General features: G+C 46.7%; 2 protein-coding genes across 4 annotated transcripts in view; both read left to right on the top strand.

Moving 5' to 3' along the window:
• LOC140718976 (HHIP-like protein 1) overlaps window positions 1–2,141 on the top strand; it is a 124,865-nt gene extending 122,724 nt beyond the window's left edge. Inside the window, exon 8 of the mRNA XM_073033295.1 lies at window positions 1,160–2,141. Within this exon, the coding sequence (XP_072889396.1) occupies window positions 1,160–1,301 (142 nt within the window). The 3' untranslated portion in view covers window positions 1,302–2,141. The remainder of the gene's footprint in view (window positions 1–1,159) is intronic.
• A 1,938-nt stretch (window positions 2,142–4,079) lies between these two features.
• Window positions 4,080–22,050, top strand: part of LOC140718964 (potassium channel subfamily K member 6-like) — a 49,485-nt gene continuing 31,514 nt past the window's right edge. For all 3 annotated transcript variants that reach the window (XM_073033278.1, XM_073033267.1, XM_073033260.1), the window contains exons 1-2: window positions 4,080–4,558; window positions 19,687–20,082. In XM_073033278.1, coding sequence (XP_072889379.1) covers window positions 4,240–4,558; window positions 19,687–20,082 — 715 coding nt within the window. In that variant the 5' untranslated portion in view covers window positions 4,080–4,239. The remainder of the gene's footprint in view (window positions 4,559–19,686; window positions 20,083–22,050) is intronic.

Genomic DNA, 22,050 nt, shown 5'->3' with positions numbered 1-22,050 from the left:
GCCTTCTTAAGTAACTCTGTTCCACTCTCTCAGTCTGCTCCAGATACTCCACCACACTCTCAGACACCCTCTAAATCTTTTACCCTTTATCTTAAATCTATGTCCTCTGTTTAATACAGAAAGGCTAACACTGAGAGGGAGGTTTATAAAATCAGGAGTCTTTCATTGATTTTATTATATTTAATACTCTATTGTGAGTATGCCCACAAGTAAATGAATCATAATAATAGTGACCTACATGTACCTTGATAATACATTTACTTTAAACTTTGAGGTATATGGATAAGGTGGACAACACAAGGATCAGCGAGTCCAAAACTAGAAGACACAGTTAAGAGGTGAGAGATTTAGAAGGATCCTAAGAGGTAACTTCTTTCCAAGGGCGGCATGGTAGTGTAATGTTTGGCGTAATGCTTTACAGCACTAGTGATGTGGGTTCAATTCCCACCACTGCCTGGAAGGATTTTGTACAATTCTCCGTGACTGTCCCACATTCCAAAAACGTACAAGCTGAGGTTAGTAAGTTATGGGCACGCTATGTTGGTGTCGGAAGCATGACAACACTTGTGTGCTGCTCCCAGCACATTCCCAGACTCTGCTGGTCATTGCAAATGACACATTTCACTGTATGTTTCAATATACATGTAAAGCTGATCCTTCATCTGTACACAGTGGGTAGTGAGTAAATGTAATAAGCTGCCAGAGCATCTTGTTGAGGTGGGTCCAGCAGGGAGGATGCTGTGGTCTGCATGGAGCAGTTGGGTCGAAGGGCCTGTTTCCATATTGTATTATCCTGTGACTAGTATTGGAGATGAAATAACTTTACAGACTCACCTACAATGGAGTAATGCTTCTCAGTGCTGCTGGGTGTGTTCCTCATTATAAAGCCAGTTGTTAAATCAAGTACATATGCTTACGCTGGGCTAACCAGAGGGTGAATAAACTTGCAGAACAGGAAAATAATTGGTCTGTAAAGCTCAGGACAAATATGTGTGAGGCAGTTTATTTCAGTAGGGATATGAGGGAGGTCACTTAGTAATTGGGAGGTGCATTTCTTGGCAAGGATTGGAAGGATTTTGCAAATGGCGCACATCATTTAAAGTTGTCATAGGCTATTAAAAAGGCAAATATGCAACATGTTTTTTTTTCCCCTGAAAAGATTTTGTGCTAAACCTCTTGGTTCGACCACGCTTGGAGACACAAGAGGATCAAAAGAGGCTGCAGAGGGTTGTGGTCTCAGCAAGCTCCGTGAGGAAAACATCTTCAAGAAGCAGTGTCGAGAGGACAGAACCCACCACTGAAGACCATCACCACCCTGGACATTTCCTCTTCTCATTACTACCTTAGGGAGGGAGATACTGAACCCTGGAGAACACACACTCAACACTCTTTCCCTCTGCCATCAGTTTTCCGAACAGCCCATGAATACCACTTTGCTTTTTGTCTTTTGCACTATTTGCTTACTTTGCAAATTACAGTAATTTCTATGTATCGCACAGTACTGCTGCCAGAAAACAACTTCTGTGACATACACTCAGTGGTCACTCTACTGGGTACACCTGTCCGTTAATGCAACTATCCAATCAGCCAATCATGTGGCAGCAACTCAATGCATAAAAGCATGCAGACACGGTCAAGAGGTTCATTTGCTGTTCAGGCCGAACATCAGAATGGGGAAGGAATGTGATTTAAATTACTTTAACCTTAGAATGAATTTTGGTGCCTGACTAGTGGTTTAAGTATCTTAGCAACTGCTGATCTTGTGGGATTTTCAAGCACAAGTCTCTAAGAGTTTACAGAGCAGAAAAAAAACACTAGCAAGAGGCAGTTCTGTGGGTGGAAATGACTTCTTAATGGCAGAGATCAGAGGAGAATGGCCAGACTGGTTCAAGTGGACAGGAAGGCAACACTAACTCAAATATCTACCTGTTATAACTATATGGTGCGTAGAGAGCATCTCTGAACGTGCAATACAGAGAACCTTGAAGTGGATGGGCTACAGCAGCAGAAGACCACGATCATATACTCAGTGGCCACATTATTAGGCACAGGAAGAACATAATAAAGTGGCCACTAAGTGTATGCCAGTGATCATAATCCTGCAGAGCTAACGTCACCCAGGGAAGGGAAAGAGTGGATGTTAAGAGTGATGATGTGGGGAGGGTGGTGAGAGGGGTGTGGGGAGTTGAGGGGAGGGTGGTGAGAGGGGTGTGGGGAGGGGGTGGGGAGTCGAGGATAGGGTGGTGAGAGAGGGGTGGGGAGTCGAGGGTAAGGTGGTGAGAGAGGGGTGGGGAGTCGAGGGTAGGGTGGTGAGAGAGGGGTGGGGAGTCAAGGTTAAGGTGATGAGAGAGAAGTGGGGAGTCGAGGTTAAGGTGATGAGAGAGAAGTGGGGAGTCGAGGGTAGGGTGGTGAGGGGTGGGGAGTCGAGGGTAGGCTGTTGAGAGGGGTGTGGGGAGTCGAGGGTAGGGTGGTGAGAGGGGTGTGGGGCGGGGAGTTGAGGGGGTGGGGAGTCGAGGGTAGGCTGGTGAGAGAGGGGTGGGGTCAAGGGTAAGGTGATGAGAGAGGGGTGTGGGGAGTCAAGGGTAGGGTGGTGAGAAGGGTGGGGAGTCGAGGGTAGGCTGGTGAGAGGAGTGGGGAGTCGAGGGAGGGTGGTGAGAGGAGTGGGGAGTCGAGGGAGGGTGGTGAGAGGGGTGTGGGGAGGGGGTGGGGAGTCGAGGGTAAGGTGATGAGAGGGGTGGGGAGTCGAGGGTAGGGTGGTAAGAGGGGTGTGGGGAGTCGAGGGTAAGGTGATGAGAGGGGTGGGGAGTCGAGGGTAGGGTGGTAAGAGGGGTGTGGGGAGTCGAGGGTAAGGTGATGAGAGAGGGGTGGGGAGTCGAGGGTAGGGTGGTAAGAGGGGTGTGGGGAGTCGAGGGTAAGGTGATGAGAGAGGGGTGGGGAGTCGAGGGTAGGCTGGTGAGAGGGGTGTGGGGAGTTGAAGGTAGAGTGGTGAGAGGAGTGGGGAGTCGGTAGGGTGGTGAGAGGGGTGGGGAGTCGAGGGTAGGGTGGTAAGAGGGGTGTGGGGAGGGGTGTGGGGAGTCGAGGGTAAGGTGATGAGAGAGGGGTGGGGAGTCGAGGGTAGGGTGGTGAGAGGGGTGTGGGGAGTTGAAGGTAGGGTGGTGAGAGGAGTGGGGAGTCGAGGGTAGGGTGGTGAGAGAGGGGTGGGGAGTCGAGGTTAAGGTGATGAGAGAGAAGTGGGGAGTCGAGGGTAGGGTGGTGAGAGAGGGGTGGGGAATCGAGGTTAAGGTGATGAGAGAGAAGTGGGGAGTCGAGGGTAGGGTGGTGAGAGGGGTGGGGAGTCGAGGGTAGGGTGGTAAGAGGGGTGAGGGGAGGGGGGTGGGGAGTCGAGGGTAGGGTGGTAAGAGAGGGGTGGGGAGTCGAGGTTAAGGTGATGAGAGAGAAGTGGGGAGTCGAGGGTAGGGTGGTGAGAGGTGTGGGGAGGGGGTGGGGAGTCGAGGGTAGGGTGGTGAGAGAGGGGTGGGGAATCGAGGTTAAGGTGATGAGAGAGAAGTGGGGAGTCGAGGATAGGGTGGTAAGAGGGGTGTGGGGAGTCGAGGGTAGGGTGGTGAGAGGTGTGGGGAGGGGGTGGGGAGTCGAGGGTAGGGTGATGAGAGAGGGGTGGGGAATCGAGGTTAAGGTGATGAGAGAGAAGTGGGGAGTCGAGGGTAGGGTGGTGAGAGGTGTGGGGAGGGGGTGGGGAGTCGAGGGTAGGGTGGTGAGAGGTGTGGGGAGGGGGTGGGGAGTCGAGGGTAGGCTGGTGAGAGGGGTGGGGAGTCGAGGGTAGGCTGGTGAGAGGGGTGAGGGGAGGGGGGTGGGGAGTCGAGGGTAGGGTGGTGAGAGAGAAGTGGGGAGTCGAGGGTAGGGTGGTGAGAGAGAAGTGGGGAGTCGAGGGTAGGGTGGTGAGAGGGGTGGGGAGTCGAGGGTAGGGTGGTGAGAGAGAAGTGGGGAGTCGAGGGTAGGGTGGTGAGAGAGAAGTGGGGAGTCGAGGGTAGGGTGGTGAGAGCGGTGTGGGGCGGGGTGATGAGGGAAGAAAAGGGACAGGAATGGAGGGAGGAGCGGACGGGAGGGGAGGAGGAAGTGCTGTAATCCATCGGTATGTTGGAGTAACTGCGCCCGCCTTGCCTGACGGGGCTCCCTGCAGGAAGTGCCTGAACAGCGGCAGTGCTGACGGCAACACAGCCCCTCGCTGCCACCCCTCCGCCGATGGGGGAGTGCCGGTGGCCCATCCACCCCCTGGCGCTCTTGACCCTCTCTTACGTGTGTTACCTGTTGCTCGGAGCCCTCACCGTGTCTCTGGTGGAACGGCCCCATGAAGTCAAACTCCGCAGCGAACTCCGGCTCCTGAAAAGCCGCCTGCTCAACGCCAGCGCCTGCCTGTCCGAGTCCGACCTGGACCGCTTCTTGTCCCGGGTACTGACTGCCGACAGGTACGGCGTCTCCGTTCTAGATAACAGCTCCCAACACACCAATTGGGACTTCGCTTCGGCCTTTTTCTTCGCCAGTACTCTCGTCACCACAGTGGGTGAGGATTTTTTAAAGTCAGTCCAGTAGTCTTTCTTTAAAACACAACTTTCAAACTCGGTAGTTTTTGAACTTCTCACGAAGAGTTTTGCAACTTTAAATGTAAACATTGTTTATGATATCAAGTGGTATTGAGAATATAATGTTGTTTTTAAAGTTAAACATTTCATTCATTTTATTAACTTTAGAAATTAGTTTTAAACGTTCTTTCTTTTTACGTGGAGTGATATATGTACGTAAACAAGGTGCTGGAGGAGCAGTCGACGCTTCAGGCCGAAACCCTTCACTAGGACTGAAGGGTCTCAGTCCGAAACGTCTACTGTTTATTCCTCTCCACAGATGCTGCCCAACCTGCTGAATTCTTCCAGCATTTTGTGTGCGTTACTCTGGATTTCCGGCACCTGCAGAGTCTTTTCTGTGCAGTTGACAGATGAAGCCGGGCGGGGGAGGGGAATGGAGTGAGGGGCCGGGAGGTGATAGGTGAAACCAGGTGAGGGGAGGTTGGATGGGTAGGCTGAGGAGGAAGGGGTGAAGTACGAAGGTGATAAGTGAAGGGGAAGTTGGTTGGGTGAGAGGGAGTGGAAACCGGGAGGTTTGGGGGGTAAGATGCTGAAAAGTGATAGGTGAAGCCGGTTGAGAGGGAAATTGGGTGGGTGGGGGGGGGATGAAAAAAGCTGGAAGATGATTGGTGAAGTCAGCTGGGGGAGGGGGGATGAAGTACGAAGCTGCAAGGTGATAGGTGGAAGAGGCGAGTTCACGCAAGTGCTGAGGGTGCGGCTGGAAGTTGGGATGCATCATCCAGAAGGGCCACGGGAGTACGTGGCATCGGGCCAGGAGCAGAACCGTGTAAAGGAAATGGTTCTCACGCACTTTGGTGTGATCTCTGCCAAATGTATAATGAGCTCAAACAAAGTTCTTCAAATAGTCAACAGGTCACGCACCATCTGAGGCAATTGAAGCAGTGGAGGATTCAGGTCCATATTTATTCAATTTCCTAAGGATGGCACACAAGAAAATAAGAACAGAAGAAGGCCATTCGGCCCCTCAAGCCTGTCTCTCCCTCACCCTGCCTCCATACAATGCCATCATGGCTAATCTATTGATGGCTTAATATCTTCAGTGCCAGGTGCCCATTCCCCTCATTCCTTAAATATTACCAGTAACTTCCTCCTCTTTAAATACCCCCATCCCAAAGATCCAGCTTCCAAATCCATAATTTCCTACAGGCAATCACACAAGTTGAGTGTGATGTTCTCCTATAGGTAGGTCTTCAGATACCTCTGAAGTCGCAAACACCAGAGGGCATATGTACAAAATTAAGGGAGGGAAGATTAGGGGAGACATCAGGGGTAAGTTGTTTACACAGCGGGTTGTGAGTGCCTGGAATGACTTGCCAGGGATGATGGTGAAGGCTAAAACATTAGGGGTATTTAAGAACCTCTTGGACAGGCACACGGATGAAAGAAAAATGGAGGGCTGTGGGGTAGTGTGGGTTTAGTACATTTTTTTAAAAGGATTATATGGGTCAGCACAACATGGAGGGCTGAAGGGCCTGTACTGTGCTGTAGTGTTCTATGGTCTGGAGGGTAATGCAGGATCCATATAACCAGGATGTCCGGGTGAACTCTCTTGATGGGGACTACCTGTACATGACATTGTTCAATATGGGGAGGCTGATGCAGGTGGTCCTTGACAGATCGGGGTCAGGGTGACTGAGGATTCTTCACTGCTGCAGCCGCCTTCTTCCTTCGCTTCCGTTGTGATCTTCAGCCAGCTCCATCACCGCGGTCTCGGTTTGGCCGTTCTTTGACTGGAACCTCTCTGTTAATCTTACCGACATGGTGACCCTTCCAGGTGGCTAAACTCCAGATGGTGCCATAGGACATTACAGCCCAGAAACAGGCCCTTCGGCCCATCTGCTACATATTAATGTGCCTAGTCCTATTGAAATTGACCAGGAGGATAGCTCTCCATTCCTCTCCCATCCATGTACCAATCCAAATTTCTGCTAAATGTTGAAATCAAACCCATACCCACCACTTCTGCTAGCAGCTCGACCCACACGCTCACCACCCTCTGGATGAAGAAGCACCCCCTCACATTTCCCTTAAACATTTCACCTTTCACCCTTAACCTGTAACCTCTATTTCTGGTCTCACAAAGCATCAATGGAAAAAGTTCAAAGTAAATTTATTATCAAAGTACATATACAGTATGTCATCAAATTCATTTTGTTGCAGGCATTTGCAGTGAATATAAAAATAAAATAGAAACAGTGAATGATCGCCCCCAACAGTATGGGCAAACAATCAATGTGCAAAAGACAACAAACTGCACATACAGAAAGAAATAATAATATTTAATAAATATCGACAACATGAGATGAAGAGTCCTTAAAAGTGTCCATAGGTTGTGAGAATAGATTAGTGACGGGGCGAGTGAAGTTGTTCCCTCTGGTTCAAATGCCTGATGGGTGAGTGATAATAACTGTTCCTGAACTTGGTGGTGTGGGTCCTGAGGCTTCTGTACCTTCTTTCTGATAGCAGCAGCGAGGCGAGAGAAGGATTTTAGATTACATGCTGAATCTACGCAAACTTCTAAGGAAGAAGCACTAGGATAGGCCCTCATGCTGAGGAATGTTAGGCTGCTGACCCTCGCCACCTCTGATCTCCTGATGAGAACTGGCTCATGGATCTCCCACTTCCTCCTCCTGAAGAACATAATCATTTCCTTTATCTTGCTGACATTGAGTGAGAGACTGTTCGTGTGGCACCGCTCAGCCAATTTTTCAATCTCCCTCCCATATGCTGATTCATCACAATGGTGTCGTCAGCAAACGGAAGTGTGGCATGGGAGCTGTGCTTAGCCTCACAGTCAATAGACAATAGGTGCAGAAGTAGACCATTCGGCCCTTCGAGCCTGCACCGCCATTCTGAGATCATGGCTGATCATCTACTATCAATACCCGGTTCCTGCCTATCCCCCTATCCATAAGATACCTATCTAGCTCCTTCTTGAAAGCATCCAGAGAATTGGCCTTCACTACCTTCCGAGGCAGTGCATCCCAGACCCCCACAACTCTCTGGGAGAAGAAGTTTTTCCTTAACTCTGTCCTAAATGACCTACCCCTTATTCTCAAACCATGCCCTCTGGTACTGGACTCTCCCAGCATCTGGAACATATTTCCTGCCTCTATCTCGTCCAATCCCTTAATAATCTTATATGTTGCAATCAGATAAGTATAAAGTGAGTGGAGCAGGAGGCTGAGCACACAGCCTCGTGGTGCTCCTGTGCTGACGGAGATTGTGACCAATTCGAACTGACTGGGGTTCTGGGAGAAGCCAGGGAGTGGTAGTAGACGGTTGGCTCTCTGACTGAAGGCCTGTGACTAACGGAGCGCTGCAAGGATCGGAGCTGGGTCCTTTGTTGTTTGTTATCTAAATCTTGAACTAATGGCATTATGGTCACTAGATGCAAAGTGCTCCCCGGCACAAACTTCTGTCACTTTCCCTGACAGGAGAGCTAGAATCGCAAACTCTCTCATTGGGACCTCTATGAAGGAAACTTTCCTGAACACATTGACAAACCCTATCCCATCCAGCCCCTTTACAGCATGGGATTCCCAGTCAATATATGTGGAAAGTTAAAATCACCTACTATCACAACCTATGGTTCTTGCAACAATCTGCTATTTCTCTACAAATTTGCTCCTCTAAATTCCGTGCATTGTTAAGTGGTCTATGATATAATCGCATTAATATGGTCATACATTTCTTATTCCTCAGTTCTACCTATAAAGCCTCACTGAACGATTTCTCCAGTCTATCCTGATTGAGCATTACAGTGACAATTTCCTGACTGGTAATCCATCCTGCCCCCTTTTATCCCTCCCACTCTATCACGTCTAAAACAAAGGAACCACAGAACATTGAGCTGCCAGTTCTGCCTCTCCTGCAGCCAAGTCTGCTGATCCATCCCCTAAACTCATCTGCCTTTCCTATCAGGCCATTTGGCCCATCGAGTCTGCTCTGCCATTTCATCACGTCTGATCCGATTTTTCCTCAGCTGCAATATCCTGCCTTCTCCCTGTATCACTTCATGCCCTGACCAATCAAGAATCTGTCAACCTCTGCCATAAATATACATAAAGACCTGGCCTCCACAGCTGTCTGTGGCAAAGGATTCCACAGATTCACCACCCTCTGATTAAAGAAATTCCTCCTTATCTCTGTTCTAAAAGGGTGCGCCTCTATTCTGGTCTTAGACTCTCCCGCCATAGGAAATATCCTCTCCATGTCCACTCTGTCAAGGCCTTCCACCACTTTCTGGCCTCACTATCACATAGCACAGGTAGCAATCCCAATACCTCAATCCTGGAGGTCCTGTCCTTTAACTTACCGAACTCCCTGAATTCAGGACTCGTCACCCTGTCATTGGTACCGACGTGGACCGTGGCCCTTTATCTGTTCACTCTCCCACTTAAGAATGCTATGGACTTGATCCAAGACGTTCCTGATGCTGACACCAGTGAGGCAACGTACCATCTGGGAACTTCGTTCTCCTACGTAGATCCTCCTGCCTGTTCCCCTAACAATGAATTCCCTATCACCACAGGTCACCTCTCCTCCCCACTTCCCTTTCTGAGCCACAGAGCCAGACACAGTGCTACAGACCCAGCTACTGTGGCTTTATCTGCTAGGTCAATAGTATCCAAACCCACTGTTGAGGGGAATGGGCACAGGGGTACTCTGCAATGACTGTGTCCCCTTTCACCCTCCTGACAGTTGCCTTGTTACCTGTGTCCTGTCAATCAATCCCTCAGCCTCCCGAATGATCCGGAGTTAATCCAGTTCCAGCTCCAGTTACTTAACACAGTCTGACGAAGCTGCAGCTGTGGATGCACGTCTTGCAGGTATGGTCATCAGAAACACTGGAGGTCTCCCTCCTTTCCCACATCCCACAAGAGGAACTTTCCACTATTCTGCTTGGCATTCCCACTGCTCTAACTGTGCAATAAGAAAGAAAGAAAAATTAAACAAAAAGAAAATCTACCTCCAGCCTCTGCCTCTCCTCGCCAATGTCTCTGAGCCAAAGCCTGATATCCCCACTCTAACACTGGCCAACTAGCACTCTGAGTCTCGGGAACTCACAAGCCTCTTCTCCACTGCAAGGTGATGCTCCTCGGAGAAGATGCCACACAAGTATAGAATAGGCTGATAGACAGAAGCTAGGGTTGTAGCAGTTATATGTTCCCTATAAGGGGGAGCGAGGACCAGAGGGCACAGCCTCAGAACACAAGGAAATCCCTTTAGTACAGAGATGAGGAGGAATTTCTTTAGCCAGAGGGAGGTGAATCTGTGCAATTCTTTGCCACGGACAGCTGTGGATGCCTAGTCACTGGTATACAGTACAGCCTTGAGATTCATTTTCTTCCAGGTATTTACAGGAAAATAAGGAAGTATAATAGAATTTAGGAAAAACTATAAATAAAGACTTACAAACAACCAATGTGCAAATGACAAATTGTGGATATAAAATAAGTACTGAGAAGATGAGTCCTTGAAAGTGAGCCTTCAAGTTGTGGAGTCAGTTCTGAGTTGTGAGTGAAGTAATCCACGCCGATTCAGGAGTCTGATGGTCTTAGAGCTCAGTAATAACAGCGCCTAAACCTGGTGGTGTGGGACCTAAGGTTTCTGTACCTCCTGCCTGATGGTAGTAACGAGAGGAGGGCATAGCCAGGGTTCTGGGGGTCCTTGGTGTTGGATGCTGCTTTCGTATGGCAGTGCTACTCGTAAATGTACTCAAGGTTGGACAGGCTAGAACTTCTTTTCCCTTGGAGTGTGGGAGACTGAGAGGCGATCTTAGAGAACTGTCTAACGTCATGAGGGAGCATAGGTAGGGTGAATGCACTCAGCCTTTTTCCTCGGGCTGGGGAATCAACAATAGGTTTAAGGTTAGAGTACAGAAACTTAATAGGAATTTGAGGGCAAACGTTTTCACACACAGGGTGGTGTGTGTACGAAATGAATTGACAGAGAAAGAGGTTGAGGCAGGTGCAATAATGACAGACTCAGATTTGTATATCACGTGTACGTATGTACAGTGAAATGCATCATTTATATTAACATCCAACATAACTAATGGGGCTGGGGCAATAGCCTGGAGATGGGTGATGCCAACAGGCTCAGTAAACTGATTAGAAAGGCTGGCTCTGTGATAGGAGTCAAACTGGACACGCTGGAGGCTGTGGTAGAACAAAAAACCCTACGGAAAATCCTGGCAATTCGGTGTTTCTCACCCTCTGCATGCCACCTTGGCTGAACAAAGGAACACTTTCAGTAATAGACGAAGGCAACTACGCTGCTCCAAAGAGCGATATCTGAGGTCGTTTTTGCCCTCTGCCATTAGGCTCCATAACGAGTCAACTTATAGCTGGGGAGGTGATGACCCTGTTCAACTGTTTGTGTTAACTTGTTTTTTTTAATTCTTTCTACTTCTAATATTTATAACTGTGCACTTGTAATGCAACTGTGACACTATAATTTCCTTTGGGATCAATGGTATCTATCTAATGGATGTGCTGGGGGCAGCCTGCAAGTGTTGCCACATGTTCCGACACTGACCTAGCGTGCCCACAATGTCCAGCTGAGCAACCAAGAACAAAATAAGCGACAAAGCAACAGCGGTGTGGTGCATGGATAGGGAAAGGTTAGAGGGATCTGGGCCAATGGTGGCAATTAGGAGTACTTTGGATCGGGGTGGTTCAGCTGGGCTGAAGGAACTGTTTCCATGCTCTGTGACGTTGTGGCCCCTAACCAGTGTGCCAAGGTAAAGCAAAGTTCCCGGATCGAAACCGTCTCATAGAGCTATTTCAGAGAGGAGCTCCGTCTACTGGTATCTGTTCCAAAAGCCTCTGAGAATAAGCTCCAGGCACCCAAAATGTATCCCTTTTGTCGTATGGCTGCACAAATACACAATTAACCAGAAGGTTAAGTAACAAAACAGATCTGTTCTGAACTGTGCCTCAAGGAACAGCGATGTACTTTTAGCAATGAGCTCATAGCAGGAAAGTTCATTTATTTTTTTCTCATACGTAGGACAGAATCAAACTCAAAGTAAATTTATTATCAAAGTACATATACATCACCCTGTGATTTGTTTCCTTGCAGGAAAATAAAGAAATACTGTACAATAGAACTTATGAAAACTATATATTAACAGAAACTGACAAACAACCAATGTGTAAGAGAAGGCAAACTGCAAATCAAATATAATACTGAGAACGTCCAACCATAGGACATAGGAGCAGAATTAGACCATTCAGCCCCTCGAGGCTGATTTATTATCCCCCTCAACATGAGTTGTAAGAGCCCTACAAAGTGAGTCTGTAGATTGAGGAATCGGGTTGTGGTGAGTGCAATTATCCACGCTGGTTCAGGGGGCTGATGGCTGCAGAGTAATAACTGATCCTGAGCAATTAATGGCTGTGGAACCAGAATACCCCCCACCCAGTGATTGGTTTCACTAGTCACCAGGTATCAGATGGAAATTGAGTAGAAGTTTTTATTTCCTAAAGACTGGTTCTCATTTTAATGAATCTGTAATTATGCTATTTGTCATTCCATAACCCCGCACAGTCCAAGGTAATATTTCTTCCTCAATCAGTCCGAGTCAGGTTATTTGTCACTGTCATACCGCTGCTGCAAAACAGTGCTAAGAGATAAAATAATTATAAATTACAAAATAAATAGTGCAAAAAGAATAGAATAATGAGGTGGATCAATGGACTATTTGGAAGTCTGATGACGAAGGGGAAAAATACATTGAGAGTGGGTCTTCAGGCTCCTGTAACACCTCCACGATGATAGTAATGAGAAAAGGGCATGTCTTAGGTGCTGAGGATTTAGTGTCACTGGTTGCCTTCTTGAGACACCGTCTTTTAAAGATGTCCTCGATGGAGTGATGTGTCAGCAGGGAGATTGAAAACTTGGCTGAGTGGTGTAATAACAGCAACCTCTCACTCAATGTCAGTAAGACCAAGGAACTGATCGTAGAATTTAAGAGAGGGAAAACAGAGGTCTGTGAGCCAGTAATCATTGGTGGATCAGAGGTGGAGAGGGTCAGTAACTTTAAATTCCTAGATGTCCCTATTTCAGAGGATCTGTCCTGGCACCATCATATAAATATTATTGCCAAGAAAGCATGACAGTGTCTCTACTTCCTCTGGAGTCTGGAGGTTCAGCAAGTCATCGAAAGCCTTGGCAAACTTCTGTCGATGAGTGGTGGAAAGTGTGCTGACCGGCTGCATTACAGCCCGGTGTGGAGACACCAATGCCTTTCAGCAGAAAATCCTACAAAAAGTAGTGGATGATAAAACCCTTCCAACCATTGAACACATCTACATGAAACATTACCGTAAGAAAGATTCTCACCACCCAGGCCATAATTTTTTCTCACTGCTGCCATCGGGGAGAAGGTAGAGGTGCCTCAGGACTCACACTATCAGGTTCAAGAGCAGTTACTACCCCTCAACCATCAGGTTCTTGAACAAAGGACGCTGTTATATTGTTAGTTCATGCTGGTTATTTATTGCTATTGATCTATATCTGGATCTGCACAGTTTGTTTACAGTTAACAGTTCATGATGTTCTCAGAATGCCTGCCAGGATACATCTTGCATTGTAGAAATTTGCATGAGTCTTCGTCACAGCCTGGGGTGGGGATGGAATTGAGGAAACAACAAGAAATACTTTGCTAGCTTGTGTAATCTTTCTTTGTCCATGCTGACTGCTGACTTTTGTATTTTCTCTCCATTTAGAAAATAGTCAAGCCTTTCATTTCTTCTACAAAAGTGCATGACCATACACTTCCCAATGCTGTATTCCATCTACCACTTCTCCTAATCTGTCTAAGTCCTTCTGCAGCCTCTCTACTTCCTCAAAACTACCTGTCCCTCCACCTATCCTCATATCGTCCACAAACTTGGCCACAAAGCCATCAATTCTATCATCCGAATCATCGACAGATAACATAAAAAGAATCAGTTCCAACACAGACCCCTGTGGAACACTAGTCATCGGCAGCCAGCCAGAAAAGGCTCCCATTATTCTCACTCTTTGCCTCCTGCCAATCAGCCAGTTTTATCTATTGTTACGTACCCCGTAACTGGGTCACTTACCAGCAAAGATAGAGAGGTCCGTTGAAGTCTGATGGTACTATTTTTAACAGTATTTATTGATAAAAATACACAAAAATAATATCAATGCAAACATACAGATAATATACGTCGTCAATACTAAATCTAAAAGCGTGGGTATAATAATAATCAATAAGAAATAGCTCTATCGTTGTCTAGGGGATAATGTATTGTCTGATGGAAATATAAAAGTCACTCAAGTTCATTCAGGCTGCAGCTTTTGGTTGGAGAGAGAGACGGATTTTTAGAACTTGCCCGTTTTTCCTTTTTATGATGTCGATCCTTCGAAATGTCGTTGGGGCTGGTTTCTCCTTTTTAGCTAAAACCGTTCTTCCGTGGTGAGGCCCACCAATTCCGAGGCAAATGGAAAAGGACACACGTGGGCTCTCCACCGGCTGTCGCTATTACGCTGTCACGGGATTTCTAGCGTTTCTCCTGGTGCGTCTGAAGGGGTTGTTCCCTAGACCTTCTTTTATCCTTACTCACGGGGTCTCAGATGTCAATCAGGTTGGGAGGATGCCATCCCCCAACCAGTCCACGTTGCTCATTCCTTGAGGGCTTCGATGAATAGCACAGTGCTCAATACACAATTCCGTCTCCAAGAGACAATGGCCGTTTCCCGTGGCTTTGTATCGCTGAGGGGCCAGGACATTCCAAACCCCGTGTGGATTCTGCATGTCTTTCTCTCATTTCCTGGGTCTCCTGACCTGAATTAATAGCGATCTTGCGATTCTCAAAAAGGAGGGGGCTACTTTGTACCCTTCGGCCCCTCAGAGTTGGGGCACAGGTGTAACACTATGCTGGAATCTTCCCTGTAATACAATGGGTTCATAGCTTGTTAAGCAGCCTCATGTGGTACCTTGTCAAAGGCTTTCTGAAAATCCAAACATAACATCAACTGATTCTGCTTTGTCTATCCTGCATGTTCTTTCTTCAAAGAATTCCAACAGATTTGTCAAGCAAGATGTTCCCTTGAGGAAACCATGCTGACTATGGCCTATTTTATCATGTGCCTCCAAGTACCCTGAGACCTCATCCTTAATAATCAACTCCAACATCTTTCCAGCCACTGAGGTCAGACTAACTAGTTTATTATTTCCTTTCATCTGCCTTTCTCCCTTCTTGAAGAGTGGAGAACCATTGGTAATTTTCCAGTCTTCTGGAACCATTCCCGGATCTAGTGATTCTTGACAGATCACTACTGATGCCTCCATGATCTCCCACCTCTTTCTGAAACCTGGGTTAACACCATCTAGTCCAGGTGACTTTTCTATCTTCAGACCTTTTTGTTTCCCAAGAACCTTCTCTCTAGTAATGGTAACTTCACACACCTCATGATCCCTGACATATGGAACTTCCACAGTGAAGACTGATGCCAAATACTTATTCAGTTCATCTGCCATTTCCTTGTCACCGAATACCACCTCTCCAGTGTCATTTTCCAGCTGTCCAATATCCACTCTTGCCTCTCTTTTACACTTTATGTATCTGAAGAAACTTTTGGTATCCTCTTTAATATTATTGGCTAGATTACTTTCATATTCCATCTTCACCTTCTTAATGACATTTTTAGCTGCCTTCTGTTGGCTTTTAAAAGCTTCCCAATCATTTAACTTCCCACTAATTTTTGCTCTATTATATCCCCTCTCTTTGGCATTTAAGTTGGCTTTTACTTCTCTTGTTAGTCACGGTTGTGTCATCTTGCCTTTAAAATACTTCATCCTCTTTAGGATGTATATATCCTGTGCCTTCTGAATTGCTTCCAGCCATTGCTGCTCTGCCGTTATCCCTGCACTTTTCCAATCAGCTCTGGCCAACACCTCTCTCACGCCTCTGTAATTCCCTTTACTCCACAGTAATACTGATACATCTGACTTTATCTTCTCCTCAAATTTCAGGGTGAATTAGATCACAGTCTGGTCACTTGCCCCAAGGGTTCTTTTGCTTTAAGCCCCCTAATCAATTCTGGTTCATTGCACAACACCCATTCCAGAATAGCTGATCCCATCGTGGGCTCAACCACGGACTTCTCCAAAAAAACTGTGCTAAATTCTAGAAATTCCCCCTCTTGGAAACCAATACCAACCTGATTTTCCCATTCTATTGCATATTGAAATCCTCCATGAAGATTGTAAACACTGCCCTTTTGGCAGGCATTTTTTAAGCTCCTGTTGTAATGTGTAGACTATATTCTTAGAACTGTTTGGAGGTCTGTATGCAAGTCCCATCGGGGACTTGCAGTTCCTGAGCTCTACCCACAAATATTCAACACCTTCTGACCCAACCTCACCTCTTTTTAATTATTTGATTTAATTTTTTACCAACAGAGCAATGCCAACCCCAGCTTGTCCTTTTGATACCATGTGTATCCTTGGACATTACGCTCCCAGCTATAATCTTCTTTCAGCCATGATTCAGTGATGCCTACATCATGCATGCCAATCTGTAACTGTGCTACAAGTTTATCTACCTTATTCCATATACTGCATGCATTCAAATGTAACACCTTCAGTCCTGTGTTCACCCTTCTCAATTTTGTCTGCCTTTTATGTTGCAACTGTTGACAGCAATTTTGCCCTATCGTCAGCTTCCCCCTTGCTACGAGTCTCACTACACACTGCCTCTGTTTGTAAACCAGTTGATCATCTTCAGCCTTATCACTCCAGTTCCCAAACCCCTGCCAAATTAGTTTAAACTCTCTTGAACAACTCCAGCCAACCTGCTTGCATTGATACTGAACTCCCTCTGGTTTTGGTGTAATCTATCCCTTTTGTACAGGTCGTACCGTCCCTGGAAGAGATCCCAATGATCCATAAACCCCGCCAAGTTCCTCAGCCACACATTCAGCTGCCAAATCATCCCGTCCTTTCCCTCACTGGCACATGGCACAGGCAGTGATTACTACTCTGGATGTCCTGTTTCTCAGCTTTCTACCTAGCTACCTAAAATCTCTCTTCAGGATCTCCTCACCTTTTCTATCTATGTCAATGATGCCAATTTGTACCAAGACTCCTGGCTGCTCATCCTTGCCTTTGAGAATGCCATGGACCTGAATGCCATAGAGCCTTGCCCTTGAGAATGCCATGGACCTGAATGCCATAGAGCCTTGCCCTTGAGAATGCCATGGACCTGAATGCCATAGAGCCTTGCCCTTGAGAATGCCATTGACCTGAATGCCATAGAGCCTTGCCCTTGAGAATGCCATTGACCTGAATGCCATAGAGCCTTGCCCTTGAGAATGCCATGGACCTGAATGCCATAGAGCCTTGCCCTTGAGAATGCCATTGACCTGAATGCCATAGAGCCTTGCCCTTGAGAATGCCATGGACCTGAATGCCATAGAGCCTTGCCCTTGAGAATGTCATGGACCTGAATGCCATAGAGCCTTGCCCTTGAGAATGCCATGGACCTGAATGCCATAGAGCCTTGCCCTTGAGAATGCCATGGACCTGAATGCCATAGAGCCTTGCCCTTGAGAATGCCATGGACCTGAATGCCATAGAGCCTTGCCCTTGAGAATGCCATGGACCTGGTCAGAGACATTCTTGATCCTGGCACCCAGGAGGCAACGTTCCATCCAGTCATGATAGAATTTGTTCAGCATTTTGAGAAGGAAAAGCTAAATTCAAATGTATCAGTATTACAATAAAATAAAGGGAATTACAGGGACATGAGAGAGGAGCTGGCCAAAGTTGATTCAGAGGGGACACTAGCAGCGATGATGGCAGAGTTTCTGGGGGCAATTCAGAAGGCGCTTGGAGATACATCCCAAAAATGAAGAAAGGGAGGATCGACAATGGTGGATGACAAGAGAAGTCAAAGTGCATAAAAGCCAAAGAGAGGGCAGATAATTAGCAAAAATTAGTGAGAAGTTAGAGGATTGGGAAGCTTTTAAAAACCAACAGAAGGCAACTAAAGAATCTATAAGGAGAGAAATGATGAAGTATGAAGGTAAGCTATAAAAGGAGACACCAGAAGTTTTCCTCAGATACATAAAGAGAAAAAGAGATATGAGAGTGGATACTAGTATTACATAGTATTACAGGAATGATATTAGCATGGATAGAAGATCAGCTGACTGTCAGAAAGCAAAGAATGAGAATAGGAGGCCTATTTTAGTTGGCTGCCAGTGACTAGTGGTGTTCCACACAGGTTTGTCTTAGGAACACCTCTTTTCACATTGTATGTCAATGATTTAGAAGACAGAATTGATGGTTTTGTGGCCATGTTTGCAGATGATACAATGATTATTTAAAGGGCAGGTAGCATTGAAGAAGCAGAGAGTCTACAGAAGTTTGGGAGAATGAGCAAAGAAATTGCAGATGGAATATAATGCAGGGAAGTGCATGGTCGTGAATTTGGTAGAAGGTATAAAGGTATGGACTATTTTCTAAGCAGGGAGGAAATTAAAAAATCTGAGGTGCAAAAGGACTTGGGAGCCCTTGTGCAGGATCCCCTAAAGGTTAACTTGCAAGTTGAGGGAGGCAAATGCAATGATAGCATTCATTTCGAGCGGACCAGAAGAGCAAGGATGTAATGTTGAGGCCTTGTTTGGTGTCGGTCGGACCGCACTTGGAGTATTGTGAGTAGTTTTGGGCCCTTTATCTAAGAAAGGATGTGCTGTCGTTGGAGAGTGTTCAAGGGAGCTTCACGAGAATGATCCTGGGAATAAAAGGATTGAGGTATGAACAGCGTTTGATGGCTCTGGGCCAGTTCTGGAGTATAGAAGAATGAAGAGGGAATCTCACTGAAACCTATAGAATAGTGAAAGCCTAGATGGGGTGGATGTGGAGAGAATGTTTCTTGTAGTGGATGAGTCTAGGACTGGAGGGCATGGCCTCAGAATAGAGGAACATCCATCTAGAACAGAGGTGAGGAGAAATTTCTTCAGCCAGTGGGAGATGAATCTGTAGAATTCATTGTCACAGATGGCTGTGGAGGCCAAGTCATTGTATATTTAAAACTGAGATTCAAAGTAAATTTATTATCAAAGTGCATGTATGTCAGCATATTCAAACAACCATGAAATTGGTTTTCTTGTGGGCATGCTCAGTAAATCCAAGACCCACAATCGAATCTATGAGAGGCAGCACCCAACAGCATGGACAAACAATGTGCAAAAGAAAGAAAACAAATAATAACAATAATAAATAAGCAATAATTATCGAGAACATGAGATGAGGAGTCCTTGAAAATGAGTCCATATGTTGCAAGAGCAGTTCAGTGACCAAGCGAATGAAGCTGTCCCCTCTGGTTCGGGAGACCGATGGTGGAAGGATAATAACTGTTCCTGACTCTGCTAGTGTGGGTCTTGAGGCTCCTTTACCACCTTCCTGATAGCAGCAGTGAGATGAGAGCATGATTCGCTCTCATGTTATAGTTATGAGGAGAAGGCAGGAGAATGGGGTTGTGAGGGATAATAAATCAGCCATGATGGAATGGCAGAGCAGACTCGATGGGCCGAATGGCCTAATTCTGCTCCTATGTTTTGTGGTCTTATATGGTGATGTGTACTTTGATTATCAGTTGACTTTGACTGTGGGAGAGGGGCAGAAGGTAGGAGGGGGAGGAAATGCATGAGGGTGGGGAGGCAGGAGGGGGAGGAAGTGCATGAAGGAGGGAGGGAAGGAAGGGGAAGGTGTGAGGGAAGGAGGGGGGAGGGTGTGAGGGAGGGAGAGAATGAGGACAGGAGGGAAGGAGAGAGACTGAGGGAGAGAGGGAAGTTGGAAATGGGAGTGTGTGAGGGAGATGGAGGGGAGGGAGGGACGGAAGGAAGGCAAGCCCTGGGGTTGATGCCTCAATGATCTTCTGAAGAAAGACGAGTTGATCTTTGTGTGTGTTGTTCGTGGATGTGGATCTGCGGCCTTCCGAGCAGCAGAATATTGAATTCCTGATAGAATCTGTGCTTACCCTCACGGTTTTCCCCTCTGCAGGTTATGGACACACCACCCCACTCTCCAGTGGGGGGAAGGCTTTCTCCATCATCTTCGCCTTTGTGGGGGTCCCACTGACGATGCTGTTCCTGACGGCGCTGGTACAGCGGCTGATGCTCTACCTGACCACTCGGCCCATCCGCTTCTGCCAGGAGAGGTTCAGCTACACCAGACAGCAGATTACCTGGATCCACCTCTTTGTGCTGACACTGACGGTCCTCATCACCTTCTTCATCATCCCCTCGGCCATCTTCAGCGCCATTGAGGTGGAGTGGAGCTTTTCCGATGCCTTCTATTTCTGCTTCATCTCACTCAGCACCATCGGCCTGGGTGACTTCGTCCCAGCGGAACAGAGTAACCAACGCCTGCGGCCTCTCTACAAGTTCTCTGTCACCTGTAAGGAATATCTCGTTGGCTGCATTTGTACCTGGTTATAGCATTTTGGTGTGAGCCCTCTGACTTTGGTCTATATCCTATTCTCTCTGCCCCAGCCAAATTCCTGTCTTTTGTTGTCATCCCTGTCTCACTCCCCACTTCCTTCCCATCTCTACCATCTTGTTCTCTCTTTCCCTATATCACGCGTCTCCACTTCCACTGTTATTGTCGTGGTTTTTCGTGCTTTTCAAATGACCAGGAGACGCAGAAGATTCTTCAAGAAGGGTTAAACTTTAATTTGCAAATCAAAGCTGAGACAGTCATTGAGCTGGTCGCTGACTGCCTCCCGATTCTCGGATACAGCCGCTTTTTAAGGCAAACCTGGTTTAGCTGCATTAACATATCCAAGCGGTGCATATCACAGTTACTATTGTTTTTACCTATTGACGTATTTGTTCTAGTCGACTATATAGTTTTAATTACACAGCAGACATGTTCAAAGCAAAATATCCCTACATATTGTCTCTACATTGCTTTAGTTACACAGCCGATAAGTTCAAAGCAAAATATCCCTACATATTGTCTCTACATTGCTTTACTACGCAGTCGCAGTCGACAAGTTCAAAGCAAAATATCCCTGAGTTACTTTTCATTAACACATATTGTCTCTACATTCAATTGGATACCTGATTAGCATATATTAACACATCATTGTCCTTTAGCATTTCACACAGTTTTGGTTACACAGCAACTTCACAGCTGGCGACCGCTCCCAGCCACCTCTCCCTAGCATATACCAACACACCATAGTTTTTAGCATTAAGTTTTATACTCCATAAAGATTTATACTCCATAATAGTCATATTCTCCAATATATTCCCCCTTTGAGACCCCTCTGGGTCTCACACTCACACAGAGAGAAGACTAAGAGTCTGCGCACAAAAGCCCCAATAAACTCAAGCACTTATTCCCAAATCTCGGGTTAAACTAAAATTTCCTGCGCCAAGACCTCAAAGTATTCTCTCCCTGTTACCCTGGGCCGCTGAGCCAAAAACCTGTCCCTTTGTACCTGAGACAGGGAAAAAGACTCAAAAGCCCTTACAATCTACTCCCACACTGTCGTTCTGCTCCTGTTCATCCTGCAGGTGTTGTAGGCTGTAACGATACATTTCCGGTGTTTCTGTCTCCACTACGCCAGCTTCAGCAATCGTCACGAGCATCGGAAGTTGTTTGGTTGCAGCACGCACTACAAGAGATTTGAGACAAGGAAGAAAACAGCACAGCACAAGCACACAGCTCAACAACACAATACTGACAGTTATTGCTACTTTAGTCATCCATGCTCCCCATCCTCCGAGTCTACTTTCCAACCAATCAAAGAACTGATGTCCGAACCCTGCATTCTGTTTGACCTCCGTCCACAGATTCCTTAACTTATCCATTGCTCGGGTGAAAGACCCTTCTGGGCTAGTATTGTTCGGTATGAAAGTGCAGCATTGGTCTCCAAACATTACACACACACCCCCTTTCTCTGCCAAAAGCCAAACCAGTACCTGTTTTGCCACGCCACCCTGCTAGTTGCAGCTAGCTGTTGCCTTAAGGCCTCCAGTGCATCATCGGTGTAGTTGATGAACCTCTGTTGATTATAGTATATATAGTTTATCCATTCAACAGTTTTGCTTACCCCTATCACAGGTATGATAGCTTCCCAGTGAGCATCTCGTGCGGTGTCAGGCATGTTATTCGATTAGTTTGCATGCGGTAACTCATCAATGCTAACGGTAAAGCATCGACCCAATTAAGTTTAGTATCTGCACAAATTTTGTTTAGTTTGGCTTTCAGGGTTCCATTAATTCTCTCTACCATGCCCTGCGACTGAGGGTGATATACACATCCAAACCTTTGCTTTATCCTCAGCGCCTGTAGTACCAGTTTGACCACTTTCTGGATAAAAGCTGAACCATTGTCTGAGCTCACTTCTGTAGGTAT

The sequence above is a fragment of the Hemitrygon akajei genome, chromosome 2 (assembly GCF_048418815.1).
Source record: "Hemitrygon akajei chromosome 2, sHemAka1.3, whole genome shotgun sequence".
Taxonomy (NCBI): domain Eukaryota; kingdom Metazoa; phylum Chordata; class Chondrichthyes; order Myliobatiformes; family Dasyatidae; genus Hemitrygon; species Hemitrygon akajei.
Note: the sequence above shows the minus strand (reverse complement) of the source record. Positions and strands in the feature narration are given on the sequence as shown.